The 14,585-nt window shown below is 53.1% G+C and overlaps 1 protein-coding gene across 13 annotated transcripts in view; it reads right to left on the reverse strand.

The window, feature by feature from the left end:
* The window catches only part of CACNA1A (calcium voltage-gated channel subunit alpha1 A), a 282,973-nt gene that overhangs the window by 204,165 nt on the left and 64,223 nt on the right, over nucleotides 1-14,585 (reverse strand). For all 13 annotated transcript variants that reach the window (XM_045046613.1, XM_045046579.1, XM_045046590.1 and 10 more), the window contains exon 3: nucleotides 6,167-6,460. In XM_045046613.1, the coding sequence (XP_044902548.1) occupies nucleotides 6,167-6,460 (294 nt within the window). The remainder of the gene's footprint in view (nucleotides 1-6,166; nucleotides 6,461-14,585) is intronic.

Below are 14,585 nucleotides of genomic sequence, written 5' to 3' on the forward strand. Positions count from 1 at the left end.
CCTTGTTTCTAGCCAAAGTTTCCAGAAAAGAACACCGGAGGGGGGCGGGGAGCACCGTCCAACATTATGGCTTATGTAGCCTGGAGCTTCTTTGTGACGGAAACCGCGCGGAGCATTTATGACCCCACTTAACCTCCCCGAGGGTTCTCCAAGGGAGATGCTACCAGAGGCAAGATCCTCAGCACGTACATGAGGAAACTGAGGCCCCGAGGCCCCCAAAGAGCCTGGCCGGTGAGCCGCTGGAACCCGGGCCTGGCTGTCCCAGGGCGCAGAATGGTTCCCCACTCCCCTGTCATCTTTTGTGGCACCACACGCATCCTTCCTCAGGAGCCGCGTTGGCATTCTCCAGAATGTGGTCACTGTGGGGCTCTGGGGCTTCAGCCATCTCTCGATCGAACCCACCTGCCCGGTGGTGCCTTCCCGTGTTGAGCGAGTACGTATGTGTGCTCGCAACTGGGGGCCGGTGGGGAGGAGGTGCTATAAAAGCTCCAAGCACCCAGCAGACATCCCCCCCCCGAGCCCCTGAAGGATGCCTTCACCCTCAAAGGTCCACTGCTCCCCAAACTCTCAAGCACCCTAACTTCAGAGACCTTCTTTGGCCTGATTCCCTCATGCACACGTGCTCTCCCCGTCTTCCCAACCCCCCGCACCTCAAACCCACCGGAGACCTAAAAGAGTGGCATCTGTGTGCCCGCATACGGCTGATGAGAGGCGCTTTTGCACTCACTGGACAAACACTTACGGGGGACTTCCTTTGTGCCAGGTGGGATGGGGCTGCCGTGGGGAACAGGGCGACAGGCACGAATGAGTCTCAGGTCCTCAAACCCGACTTTTTACCGCGAATGGCCGAACGGACGCACCATGCAGGAGACCCCGTTTCCCCACACCAGAGACCCCCGCCCCGACTCTTTCCCATTTCCCTGACTGGTCCTTAATGCTACCGTTTTCCGGAACCATCTACACACCCACAATCCTTTATCTAAACCCTGGAGGCCAGATGTGCTCTGGAGGTTAGGATTCATTCGGTGCTTCTAAAGGGATAACGAGGACAGGAACAGAAAATGGCACCGCCGCTTCGAAAAGCAGCCTGGTGGTCTCTTCTCAAGTTAAATGTACACTTTCCACCTCACACCCCGGCAATCTGACTCCTGGCTATTTATTTACCCAAGAGAAACGCAACATACATTCCCAGTGTTCCCACTAAAACCCGACTGCCAACGTTTGCAGCGGCTCTAGCCATAATCGCCCCAGCTGGACGCAACCCAAATGTCCTTCAACTGGGAAATGGATGAACAGACTCTGGTCCAGCCATGGAATACTACTCAGCACTAAAAAGAAATCAACTACTCATACGCACAACGACATGAATGGATCTCAACGGCTGCACAAAAGCCAGGCTCCGAAGGCTACATACATTCGGTATGAGTCTATTTCTACGACCTCCTAGAAAAGGCAGAAATATAAAGATGAAAAATAGACGGGCGCTTGCAAGGGTCTCGGGCAGTGCTGACCCAGAAGGGCATTAGGGTATCTCCTGGGATGCTGAAACCGTCCCCCATCTTTCTCTCTCTTTTTTTTTTAAGATTTTATTTTTAAGTAATCTCTCCACCCAACGTGGGGCTCAAACTCGCCACCCCGAGATCAAGAGCTCCACCGACTCAGCCAGCCAGGCGCCCCGGAGCTTCCACATCCTGATTCTGGCGGTGGCTACGTGACCGCACGCATTTGCCAAAACTCACGGTCCTGTATGCAGAAAGGGTGAATTTTCCTAGCAGTAGTTTACATCTCAATAAACCCGATCTCGGAGAAAAAGAAGAAAAAAGTAACTCCCAGTGTAACCCGCGGACCAACAGCCCAGGAAAGCAAAACCCGGGCCCCGCCCCCAACCCGCTGGACCAGAGTCACCATTTTAACAAGATGGTCGTCACACACATGTGAACGTTTGGAAAGCGCCACAGAGCGGGAACAGCACCCCATGACCCGGCGTCGGTAACATTTCTGCACCAAAACGCACCCCAAGGGGGATAAATTCAAGCTGTACACGAAACCTAAAAACTCAGGCCAATTCAAGGTAGGTTTTTACCCCTATATGATCCGACCTTTTGGTTTTCAGAGCTTCTGGGGCCTGGGGCTTGCGGAGGAGAAACTGCACCTTTGTAGGGGGAAAAACAATCCCAACGCAAAAGCCACACTGATTCCTACGAATTTTGCTCCTCTGGAAATACCAGCCACGCTGATCTAGAAGAACGATCCGTGGGATCACCCTGCCCTGCCTTCTACAATGGTACCTTCTAGCACGTTCTACTTCTCAGGACAAGCGGGGCCTCATAACACGCTCCAACTTCTCCTGGGGCTCCCTCTGTTTCCCATAGAGAACATTCCTCTCGGAAAAAACTGGGGAACACCCATCGGCCAACGTCTGTAGGTTCCCTGAGGTGATGGGACTCGGCTTCTCGGTGAGACTGCGGGAAACATGGGTGAGAAGCTGGAACCCCGTGTGCGGTGCAGGGGACCGAGTGTGACAGCACAGAGACCTGGCTCCGTGGCTCTTGCAATGGCCCGAATTCCTACACCGCGCTCAGTGGGAGATCTGCTGACATCGGCAGGACTGGGGGAAGCTGACAGTCACACTGGCTTTTGGTAGCGCATCAGAAGGACTGAGCGGCATTAAGTGGGGGCTCCAGCAAGGTTGACAGACGCACCTTAGTGAACTGACAAGATTCGAGCTCTTTAGAAGCCAGCCCCAGAGCCCCTCCCGGCCGTACTGAAATCAGACGCCCCATCAACGAAAACACGGAACCCAATGCGCGTGGTCAACGCGGCCTGCTGGCCAGCATCCTCCAAGAGGAAAAGGTGGCCGTGTCAAACTGAACATCAAAAGCTCCCACTTGGGTTTTCTTGCTTAAAAAGAGAGCACTAAAACGAACGAGAGACACCCGATTTTCATTGCCGGCTTCCAGCTCGAGCCGCCCCGAGAGGAGGGTGCAGAAGGGCAGAAGGCTTTGCGGTGGCAACGCGCCCAAGAGCACGGAGAATGCGAGGCTGTGCCCTCCGCCGGCGTGCCATGCCGGAATTTGCATTTGGAAGTAACACTCTTGGGCCCCACGAGCATACAGCCAAGTGCGCAAAAACATTCGCTCACTCCTCCTCCACGAGACGGTCAAGAAGGTGCTTTCTGGATTCAGCTGCAGCCCCCAGGGAGTGCCACTTCCAAATACACGTCCTGCCACGCGTGCATCAAAGCACAGCAGGGACAGCTCCACTCCTAGGTAGAGAGACCCGAGAGAGGTTTAAAACAAAAACAAAACCAGAAAAAGTTCACCCAAAGACGTGCACGAGGATGTCCCTGACAGCACAATCTGGGAACTACCCAAATGGCCCCCCAAAAGCAGAGGGCCGGGCCCACAGCGGTGGAGTCACACGGCAAAACGCCACGCGGCGAGGAGAAAGAACCACCTCCAACCAATACTTGCAGCAACGGGGGTGAATCTCGCGGACGTGCTATGGAGCAAGAGAAACACAGCCTGTGACTCCACAGGCAGGAAGTTCAAATGGAGGAAAATGAATCTGTGGGGCTAGAAGTCAGGGTAGTGGTTAGCCCTGTGGTGTGAGCGGGGAGGGGAGGGGCCCGGGGGGGGGGGTCTCTGGGGAGCCAGTCACATCCTTTTTCTTGCCCTGGGCACTGGTGGTGCGACCGCGTTCACTTTGTGAGCACGTATGAAGCTGGACTTGACTTGTGTACTTTTGTATGCGTATGTTAGACTTTCTTCTGAAAGTTCGGAGTAAGTGCTTGAATACAGCTTTTTAAACGGCAGAAGCGTTTGGATATAGAAGCAAACGTTCTGCCCTGGCGCCTTCACTCGTCAGCATTTCCAGCCCCGATTCTCTTATCCAGCGCCCCCCCCCCGCCCAGCTCTCTGTCCCCTCACCCACCCCCCACCCAGAAAGCTCAGACCTGGATTACCCTGCTTGGTGACAGATTGGGGGATGGGGAGCTCTTCCTTCCAGAGCGGGGCTGTATAATATGTTTGCTACCTCGGGCCAAAGAGAGAATAAAAACTGTCTGCAGACGGCAAAATGCACAAACTCATCACAAAGCTACCAAGAGCAAGAAAGCCACAGAAAACCTAAAGAACTAACAGAACGCTCCCAATTCACCCGCGTCTCGCCCCACAGATCTTCCCTCTGAGGGGTCGCGAGCAATCCCTTCCCTCCCCAGCAGCCCCCTGATCCGCAGGATTCAGGCTGGACGGGGTGAGCTAAGGACACAACGTTAGGACTCCCACCTCCTTCCTTTCCTCTTAGAAGACTCCAAATCCAGGCTCCAGAAGGCAATCCAAAGCCATTTTCAACATGGAAACCTGTCAGCCCAGTGAACCCCTCCTGGACACCCCCCTGCAGTTATCTGAGCGTGCACACATTGAACCTTGCCACCCCCAAGCCCCCATCACTCCCTGGTGGCGGGGGGGGAGGCCGGCAGAGTGATCACAAGACCCCTGAGTATCTCCGTGGGTCTTCATGAGGTTGGAACTCGGGAGGCAGCCACCGGGCTCCTGCTTCGTGCACCAATCAAGATGACCTCACGCTTAGGGGTGTGGCCCTCCAGAAAGACCCCAGCCAAACCTCCTAATCTCCACCACCCTCAAAAGCAGACTGTTCACACACTCCAACACCTCAGAGCCCTCTTACAACTGCAGCCCCCACAAGCCGCAAGCTGGTTCGATTTTGAGCCTGCCTAAAAATGACTCCGCCGGCCACACAGCTCCCCAAACAAGCAACCCTGGGACCACCTGAGGCCCAGCCCCGTTGAGCACAGAGCAGTGAGAACCAAAGATGATGGCATGGGGGCTCATCCAGCCCCGTTCACTTGTACCCGGAAGGCAGCCAGTTGGAACCAACCCGACGAACAGCACATTTGGGCATATGGCACCGTGGCCAGTCAGCCTGGGGGGCAGGGTGCGTCCCCCCACTTGGAATCTGGGTCACGCTTAAATAACTGCTAGAAAGCCCAACTAATTACCCATCCTTGCCTGCCTACATCTTAACAGATGTGAAGCCCTCCTCAAGGTTTATTTCAAGCAGGCACAGATTTAAAGAAACACAAGGGGGATCTGCATTTTGATAGCATCTCCATAGAGAAAAATGTGGTCTTCACCTACTTCCTCTGGACCTTCGACTTAACAACAACAACAAAAAAAAGGCGTTTACCTGCTGGAGGTGTCCACATGGAGGCTGATTCTCCCGGTGTCCCCTCCCGGCTCCCTAGGGTGGGAGAAGTGGAATCCAACCCACGGCCTGACACTCTACCCTAGGAAGGACCTGCCGCTCCATTTCCGCTTTGCCCTATCTTTCCTATTGAAACGGTCCATCTGGGTCTTTCCGTTCGGGGCCCTAGATGGGGCTAACGGGATGCTCTGTACACCCCCAAACGATGATGGGGACCCTGAGCAGTGGTTGGCAGACACAGGCAGCAGAAGTGTCCCCCAAACCACCACTGCCTTCCCCGGATCCGGGCCGGTGGCCCGGCCGGGGATATTACCTAGGACCAGCGCTGGCCCCTCAGTGTGAAGGCCACATGTTCGTCCACTAGCTCTTGGCCCTGGGCACCCCTAACGCCCTGCCCTCAGAGAGCGGCCCCCTCCTCCTCGGGGAAGGCAGGGGTGGAGAAGCCAGGGAGCTGGGTTGGGGCTCCTGGAGGCTCCGGCGGATTCCAGCGAGGGGCACCTAAGGAAACCCGGCCGGAGCCCCCCACGGTTCTCCTGCCCTGGCCAGAGAGAGAGCCCAGGCCCCGGCCGGGTCCATGCTCATTTGGGAAGACTCTGTCTGACCCATCCGGACCTGGCCCTGCAGCCCCCCACCCAGGCCCCTGTGACGACCCCAGGGCCCAGCCCTCATTCCGGAATCGGTCCTTAGGAGGAATCCGCTCCCCCGGCTGCCCCGGCTCCCCCGGCTCCCCCCACCCCAAGCCTCCACGGTAGCTCAACCCAGCTCGGGGTGGAGAGATTCTCCACACTCCTCCCCGGTGCCCCCTCTCCCAGCCCCTGGAAGACCCCCCCACCTCCCATCAACCCCCGGGTCTCTCTCCCAGCCTGGAAGAGGGGAAGCGGAGGGAGGAGGGGGGAGGCGCAGCTGCCGGGGTTCGCTGCCGGGTTCGGGCAAAGGATATGGCCATTCGGTGATCTTTTTGGCGTATTTTCTCACCACGTTGTCCTCGCTGAAGAGGAATAGAGACCGGTTGACCGTGAGGCAGTTCTGTCGGACGGGGATGGGGTTGTAGAGGGCCATGGTCCGCGCTCTCTGCGCCATTGACTGCTTGTACATCCTTTGCGCCCCGGGCTGCCCGCCCTGCCGGCTGCCCCCGGCTCCTCGCCCGCCTCCGGCGCCCACGACCACCCCGGCGGCTGCCCCGGAGCCTCCTCCCCCGTAGCGGGCCGGCATCTCGTCTCCGAAGCGGGCCATTCTGCAAAGAGCAAAGGGCTCCGGGTTACGCTGCGGCGAACGATGCGGAAGACGCCGCCGCCGCCGCCGCCGCCGATGCCGATGCCGATGCTGCCGGGGCTGTGAAGACGGCGGCTGGAGCTGCGACTGCGGAGACGCTCCACGGCCCAGCCCATCGGGCGGCGGCGGCTCGGCGCCTCGGGTCGGGGGCTCACAAGGCGGCTGCCCGGCCCCAGCCGGGGATAGCGGCTCGGGACATCTTCCTGGCTGACCCCGGAGAAGGAGGGGCGGGAGGAGGGTGCGGGGGCGGGGCGCGGGGGCCGGGGAGGGGGGAGGGGAGAGGGAAGCGAGGCAAAAAATAACCGAGGAAGGAATCCAGGCAATCCCCAGTCCACCCACTCCGGAAAAAAAAAAAAAAAAAAAAAAAGACAGTTAAAAAAAAAAAAAAAACAACGCACACCCCCTTTAAGACGCGAACGGTTTGCAAAGGACGCCCCCCCCGGGACGCAGTGGAAGCTTCAAATTCCTCCGAGGTCCGGGTCAGGCTGGCATCTTGCAAAAGGAGTGCGCTCGGCCCATTAGAAAAAAAAAAATTTTTATTGAAAAAATAAAAATAAAAACGAGGTCTTTGCGGGGGGGGGGGGAGGGCAGCCCCCAAAATTTTTAAAAAATCCCCCTATCTGTTTTGCTTGAGTTCCTAGACCTTAAAAATGCTCAAAGATCTGTAGCCAAAAATAATGATAATAATAATGATAATGATAATGAAATTAAAGGAAAATGAATATTAACGGGAAAGGAAAGAAGGGGAGGGGGAGGGAAACGTTCCGGAGGGGCTCTTAAGGAGTCTTGAAGCCGCAGGGTGCAGGTGATTTTTTTTTTTCTTCCTGAATCACGAGCGGCTGCCTCTTCTGCTCACGAAGGAGTGTGTGTGTGTGTGTGTGTGTGCGCGCGCGCGCGCGCGCGCACGCAGCCTTTCGCTTAACCGTGCCTCATCTCGGGGTTAAATTGCAGCAATGAAATCCTGAAAATTCCCAACAGGGGAAAAAGAGAGAGAGGGAGAGAGAGGTATGCGCCGTTCGCTTAGCCACTCAATAGCTGCTCCCGGATGCTGCAGTGCCTGGCGTCCCCCCCCCCCACACTCCCCAATGCCTCCTCCTCCTCCTCCTTCTCTTCTAGGTTTTGCTAAAATAAGACTGGTGGGGAGGGGTGGGGGAAGAGGAAGGAAGAGGGAAAATGGGCTCAAAGGTCTAAACCACTAGCCAGCGAAGCTCCAAAGAGGAGCGATTGATGAGTTGAACGGGAGAAAGACCCACCCAGAATGCCGACACATGATGGCCCGCGACCAATCGCGGAGGCGCGAGGGGACCCGGCTCAGCGGAGTTTGTGGGGGAGAAGAGGGGAGAGCCGGATGGTCGGGAGGCTGGGGGGGAAGTTGGGACGACAGATTCCTCCTCCCCTGGGAGGAAACCTTGTTTTCCAACGGGTTCCATTTCGGTTGCAGACAACCGGACGCTCTCGGCATCTTGCAAAGAGGAGCTTGGGAGGAAGAAACTTCGTGATAAAAAGAGAAGGGGATTCGAGTCTCGGGGTGCAATCAGTCCCTAAACAAATTTGGTCTGCTTAGCAGAGGACACAATTTTGAGGAGAACGGTCTGGGGGTACTTCTGTCAAAGCTTCAAATCACAGAGGCCCTGCAAGCTGGCATAAAAGGTCCGGCTCATCTTTGAAAAGATTCCAGAGGTGGCAAATCTTAACTGCCAGCGGCAGATCGTTAAACCAGGTCCTAGTTGGCTGGACAGGGTTTCCCGGTGGCATCTGGGGCGTGGTGTTCGCTTCTTTCCAGAACCACTGCAATTTACTTCCCATTCCCCTTTGTATACTGCGAAATTGAATCAGCACACAGAAAAAAATGTCTAAAGCATAAATGTACAGGTGAAGATGTTGCCCTGAAACTAATACTCTTGAAACTAACACCCAGGTCCAGGGCTATAAATGGAACATTGCCCCTTTCCCAGAAACACACACACACACACACACACACACACACACACAGCAATAATCACTATGGTGACTTTATAGTATTAATAATCTAGCTTTTCTTTATACTTTTACTACCTTATTGTGCATTCCTAAACAATACAGCTCCGCTTTGCATCTTTTTGGACACACAGTACGTATCCCGTGATGTCTGGCTTCTTTGGTCCAGTATCATGTCTTTAAGATTCATCTGTTGGGGCGCCTGGGTGGCTCAGTTGGTTAAATGACTGACTTCGGCTCAGGTCATGATCTCACAGTTCGTGGGTTCGAGCCCCGCGTCAGGCTCTGTGCTGACCGCTTGCTCGGAGCCTGGAGCAAGCTTCAGATTCTGTATCTCCTTCTCTCTCTGCCCCTCCCCCACTTGTGCTCTGTCTCACTCTGTGTCTCAAAAATAAATAAATGTAAAAAAAAAAAAGATTCATCTGTTGTTACATGTAGCTGACTGGTTCACTCTCACTGCTGCATAGTATTCCATTGAAAGAGTATGCCACAATTTGTATATCCATTATCCCCTTGATGGACATTTGGCTTGTCTCCAGTTGGGGCTTTCAACATTCCTGCCTCAAATACTCTTTGTGCCTATAGGCATGCATTTCTGTAGGAATAGCCCTAGGAATGGAATTTCTGGGTCCCAGGGTATGCCTGTCCTCAGGTCTATAAGATGTCACCAAACTGTCTTTCAAAGTAGATGTACCCAGAAACCACTGAATTTTCAGAAAGCAGTGTATAGATTTGGAAGGCAGGGATGCGGATAGGGGTTGGGGAAGAGGACGAAGGCGGCAAATTATTTTCCAAGCCTTAGCTAGGTGAATCTGAGTTGGTGCCCCGCCCCCATCAGTAATTGAGTTCTTTGGAACATTCTAGAAAAGATACATCTTTATATAAATTCCCCATTCTGTGCCTATGAGTCAGCTTTTACAGGTTGCTTATATGGCACCTTCAACTTTTCTAACTCGGGGTGCCTGGGTGGCGCAGTTGGTTGAGTGTCTGACTCTTGATTTCGTCTCCGGTCATGATCCCAGAGTCGTGGGGTTGAGCCCTGCGGGGGGCATCACGCTGAGCGTGGAGTCTGCTTAAGATTTTCCCTCTCTCATGGGGCGCCTGGGTGGCTTAGTTGGTTGAGCATCTGACTTCGGCTCAGGTCATGATCTCACAGTTCACGAGTTCAAGCCCCGTATCGGGCTCTGTGCTGACAGCTCAGAGCCTGGAACCTGCTTCGGATTCTGGGTCTCCCTCCGAAGCCCCAGTTTACAGATAAAAACACTGAGGCTGAGAGAGGTTTTAAAACTTCACCGGGTCCCCGCCATGGATCTGAAACCACATGGGACTTGGGCTCTGTTGGCCGGAGTGTAATCTGGTACAACCCCTTGGGAACGCTGGCCATTTCTACCAACACTTGGCGTCTGAATATCCTGCCGTCCGGCATCGGCCCCCGTGGGTACGTGCCCAGGAGGGACGAGCTCGTGTGTCTGCTGAGAGACACGCCCTAGAATGTGAACAGCAGCACATTCCTACTAGCTAAGCACTGGGGACGTCCCCGATGTCCTTCGACAGTAAAGTGGACTAAATGTGCCGTGGAACATTCCCACGTGCGGTCCCGGGGAAGCAGCAGGAATGGTGGTTCCCCAGCTGCGTACAAACGCACGGGTCCGTCTCACGATCACGATGTGGAGCCAAAAGACCCAGACACGCAGTAGAACATAGTGTACGATTCCTACATATATTTACAATAGCCGAGGTATGGAAGCCACCTAAGGGTCCATCAGTAGATGAATGGCTATAGGATACATATATACACGCACGCGCACGCTAGAATCACCCATCTATGAGTTACGCAGTTTTCTACGTGCGCTACACTTGAGAAGCAAACGTCTGTAACCCTTCTGAATGTAGATCCCATGTGGCACCACTTGTCATAGTGGCCTGTAATTCTCACTGTGTACTTTGACTGTGAAGTCCCTGCAACAGACACCGTTCTTTTGTTTTGTTTTGTTTTACTAGAAGACGAAGAACGGTTCTCCCCGGAGCGCTCTAACCCACGCCTCGAGAGCAGGCAGGCTGGCTGCATATCAGAGCCACCTGCAGGGTGTTGTAAAAATTCAGACTCCTGGGCCCTCCCCTCTACCCTGATTTTCATTCAGCAAGTCCTTGGGGGTACGGCCAGCTTTGGCAGTCGCTGCCCTGGAAGGGACAAATGTGCCATCCCTGTCTTGGCATTCTCCAGAACTATCAGCGGGGCATTTGTGGCGATTGTGGTGGAAAGATTGTTGTTCGGGGCTGTCGGGTACCTTGTGGGCTGTTTAGTACGCCCGGCCCATGCCTGCTAAGTGTCATCTGCACCCCCAATCTTGTGACAAGCACGGATATCCACACACATTTCCAAATGCTCCCCACCAAAGTGCCGGAAGAGTCTACCCTTTCCCCCACCAAATGACATCCCCCAAACTCACCTGACTACAAACTTTGACATGTTTGAGTATACCTCTCCTTCCTCAGCATCACCCCAAGTCCTCCAACCCCCTCAATTGCTCCATCACCCTTTTCTAGAATGAACTCAAAACTCAGGCACCCAAAAGTGTGACAGGCCCCCACGGGCATTATCCTACGGATTCACTTTACAGAGAACTACAACAACAACAAAATGCAGCTAGCCGAAGGAATGAATCTCTAATATCTTACTATCACCTAGCCAGCGGGGATGGGTGAGCAAGAAATCTTCACAGGCTTCTCGAATGAGTGCAGTTGGCAGTTCCTTGCTCCCCATTCATCCAAATTACTAATGTTGACCAGGTAGAACGACGCAGAATCTCATTAGCATCATAGAAGCGGCTTAGCAGCAGGCCTCCGGAAATCAGTCTCAGCCATTGGTTCTAATCTTTAACACATCTGCCAGCTGGAAGTTTCATTTATCAATCAGCAGCAGCATTACCATACTGGCTTTGAGAATGTTATTCCAGTGAACAGGGCTAGCATCTCTGAAATAGGTGCCCCAAATAAATGACTGTGGAGCGCATTCATTTGGCTTCTAAAACAATTACCAGCTAAGCCAGTCATGTTGAGTTGCGAAAATGGATCAGCCAAAAGATATTTGGTCTCTGCCTTCTGGTCTGGATACCAGTCAGGGAATGAGGACCAAGATCTCTGGGAGACAGGGGGTATAAATGACAAAAACCAGATCGTATGATCCAGACATTTGTGGGTCACGATGTAGGCAGTAAGAGTGAATCCAGAGACGGAATGTGGCTGTCACCCCAGACATAACTTTAAAGAAGTACATGCCCTACAAATTTCCAAAAACAAATGAGGCCGGAGCCTATCTCTGGATGCAGAGTGGGGTTCAAATCCTAGCTATGGCACTTCTTCCTAGCTGTGTGTTTTTGGAAAAGCGCTTAGCCTCTCTGAACTACAGTTTCCTTGTGGGTAAAATGGAGACGCAAATCGTACCCCACAGGCTCCTGTAAGGATTAATTCAGATCAAGCAGCTAGGCACGTAGCCCGATGACTACTACACAACAAGCAGTCAAGGAAAGGTAAATGGACTTTTGTCAAAACCACCACAATCTGGAAAGATAGTCCATGTTCATGGATGGCGAGACTCAATATAATCAAAATGCCAGTTCCTCCCAACTTGGTCTGCAGATTCTATGCGATCCCCATCAAAATTGCAGCAAGTTATTTTGTGGATATTGACAAACTGATTCTACAGTTTACACAGGGGCGCCTGGGTGGCTCAGTCGGCTAAGCGTCCGACTTCGGCTCAGGTCACGATCTCACGGTTCGTGGGTTCAAACCCTGAGTTGAACTCTGTGCTGACAGCTCAGAGCCCGGAGCCTGTTTTAGATTCTGTGTCTCCCTCTCTCTATGCCCCTCCCCCACTCATGCTCTGTCTCAAAAATAAATAAACATTTACAAAAATTTTTAAGTGTATACAGAGACGCAAAAGACCCAGAACAACCAACACAAACAACACTGAGGGAGAAGAACAAAGTTGGAGGACCGATGCTACTCGACTTCAAGACTTACTATAAAGCCACAGTAATCAACACAGTATAACATTGGTGAAAGAACAGACACATAGGTCAATGGAACAAGAGAGAGAGAGCTCAGAATAGACCAACATAAATACAGTCAACTGACCTTGGCAAAGGAGCAAAGGAAATACAATGGGGAAAATCGACTTTTCGACAACTAGACATCCCCACATAAAAATGAAGGAAATCTAAGCACAGATCTCACACTCGTCACATAAATTAAAATGGATCGCAGACTAAATAGAAAACGTAATACTGCAAAACCCCTAAAAGATGACATAGGAGAAAATCGAAGTGACCTTTCAACGTTTATTTATTTTTGGGACAGAGAGAGACAGAGCATGAACGGGGGAGGGGCAGAGAGAGAGGGAGACACAGAATCGGAAACAGCCTCCAGGCTCCGAGCCATCAGCCCAGAGCCCGACTCGGGGCTCGAACTCCCGGACCGCGAGATCGTGACCTGGCTGAAGTCGGACGCTTAACCGACTGCGCCACCCAGGCGCCCTGAAAATCGAAGCGACCTTGAGATGAATGGAAAAACTGAACTTCATTAAAAGGAAAACGCTCTGCTCTGCAAAAGACACGGTCGAGAGGATAAAAGACAAGCTGTAGACTCAGTAACAAGAACTCAAACTTGATTTTTAAATGAGCCAAAGACCTCAACAGACACCTTGACAAAGATACACAGATGGCAAACAAGCATATGGAAAGAGTCCCCACAATATACGTCCTCAGGGAAATGCAGATTAAAACAAGGAAATACCTCCGCACACCTCTCAGAATGGCCCAGATCCAGAACACTGACAAAGTCAAATGCCGGCGAGAATGCGGAGCAACCGGAACGCTCATGCGCTGCTGGCGGGAACGCAAAATGGTACGGCTACTTTGGAAGACAGGTTGGCGGCCTCTTACAAAACTCAACTTCCTCTTCCCGCACGATCCAGCAACTGGCACTCGTTGGTATTTACCCACAGGAGGTGAAAACTTACATCCACACAAAGACCTACACACGGATGTCTAGAAGCAGCTTTCTTCAAAACTGCCAACGCCCGGAAGTAACCAAACTACCGACTTTGGGTGGTAAGGACGCGTCGGTGCGTGGAGGAAATGTACCTTCTGGTGGGGCTGTTGATGATGGGGGAGGCTATGCGTGAGCGGGGCAGCGGGTGTAAGGGAAATCGTTGTACCTTCTGCTTGGCTGTGAATCTAAAACGTGGGCTCCAAAAAATAAAGTCTGCTTTTTAAAAATCACCGCAGGTCAACTTTCCACACCTGGAATCGGAGTCTGTGCATATCATTGACCCAGACTGATTCAGTACTGGCTTCTTTTTAGTTTTTTCAACAAACGTTTTACTTGGGAAGACTTTCAGATTTACCGAAGGCTGGAAAAAATAGTACGAGAGAGTTCCCATACGCCCCTCACCCAGCTTCCCCCTCATGTTAACATCTTACGTAGCCCAGGTACACGTGCTAAGACTAAGAAACCAGGGGCGCCCGGGTGGTTCAGTCGGTTAAGCATCGGACTTCGGCTCAGGTCACGATCTCACGGTTCGCGGGTTCGAGCCCCGCGTCGGGCTCTGTGCCGACGGCTCGGAGCCTGGAGCCTGCTTCCGGTTCTGTGTCTCCCTCTCTCTCTGCCCCTCCCCCGCTCGCACTCTGTCTCTCTCTCGCTCTCAAAATAAATTTAAAAAAATACTAAGAAACCCACATCAGGACAGTGCTACTAACTAAACCCTCCGCTCCCTATGCTCCGATCTCACTAGTCTTGCCGCTAATAACCTTTCCTGTTTGCCGCCTGTCATCGAGTCACCTGGCCTCCCTAGTCTTCTCTGGGACGGTTTCTTTCCTTGTTTCTCACAATCTTGATCATCTGTAGGAACATCTGGCCAGGTATTTTGTAGCGTGCCCCTCGCTTTGGGTTTGTCTGCGATTTGCTCGCGATTAGACTGGGGCACTCCTGGGAGTCAGATTTGCCCACTGGCTGCACGGCTCCGGACTCGGGAGAGAAATCCCAACAGGGACACGTATTTGGGAGTTGTCATGGGTCGAATGGTGGCCCCTAAAGACCGGGCCACATCC

Source organism: Felis catus, chromosome A2 (genome assembly GCF_018350175.1).
Source record: "Felis catus isolate Fca126 chromosome A2, F.catus_Fca126_mat1.0, whole genome shotgun sequence".
Classification (NCBI taxonomy): Eukaryota; Metazoa; Chordata; class Mammalia; order Carnivora; family Felidae; genus Felis; species Felis catus.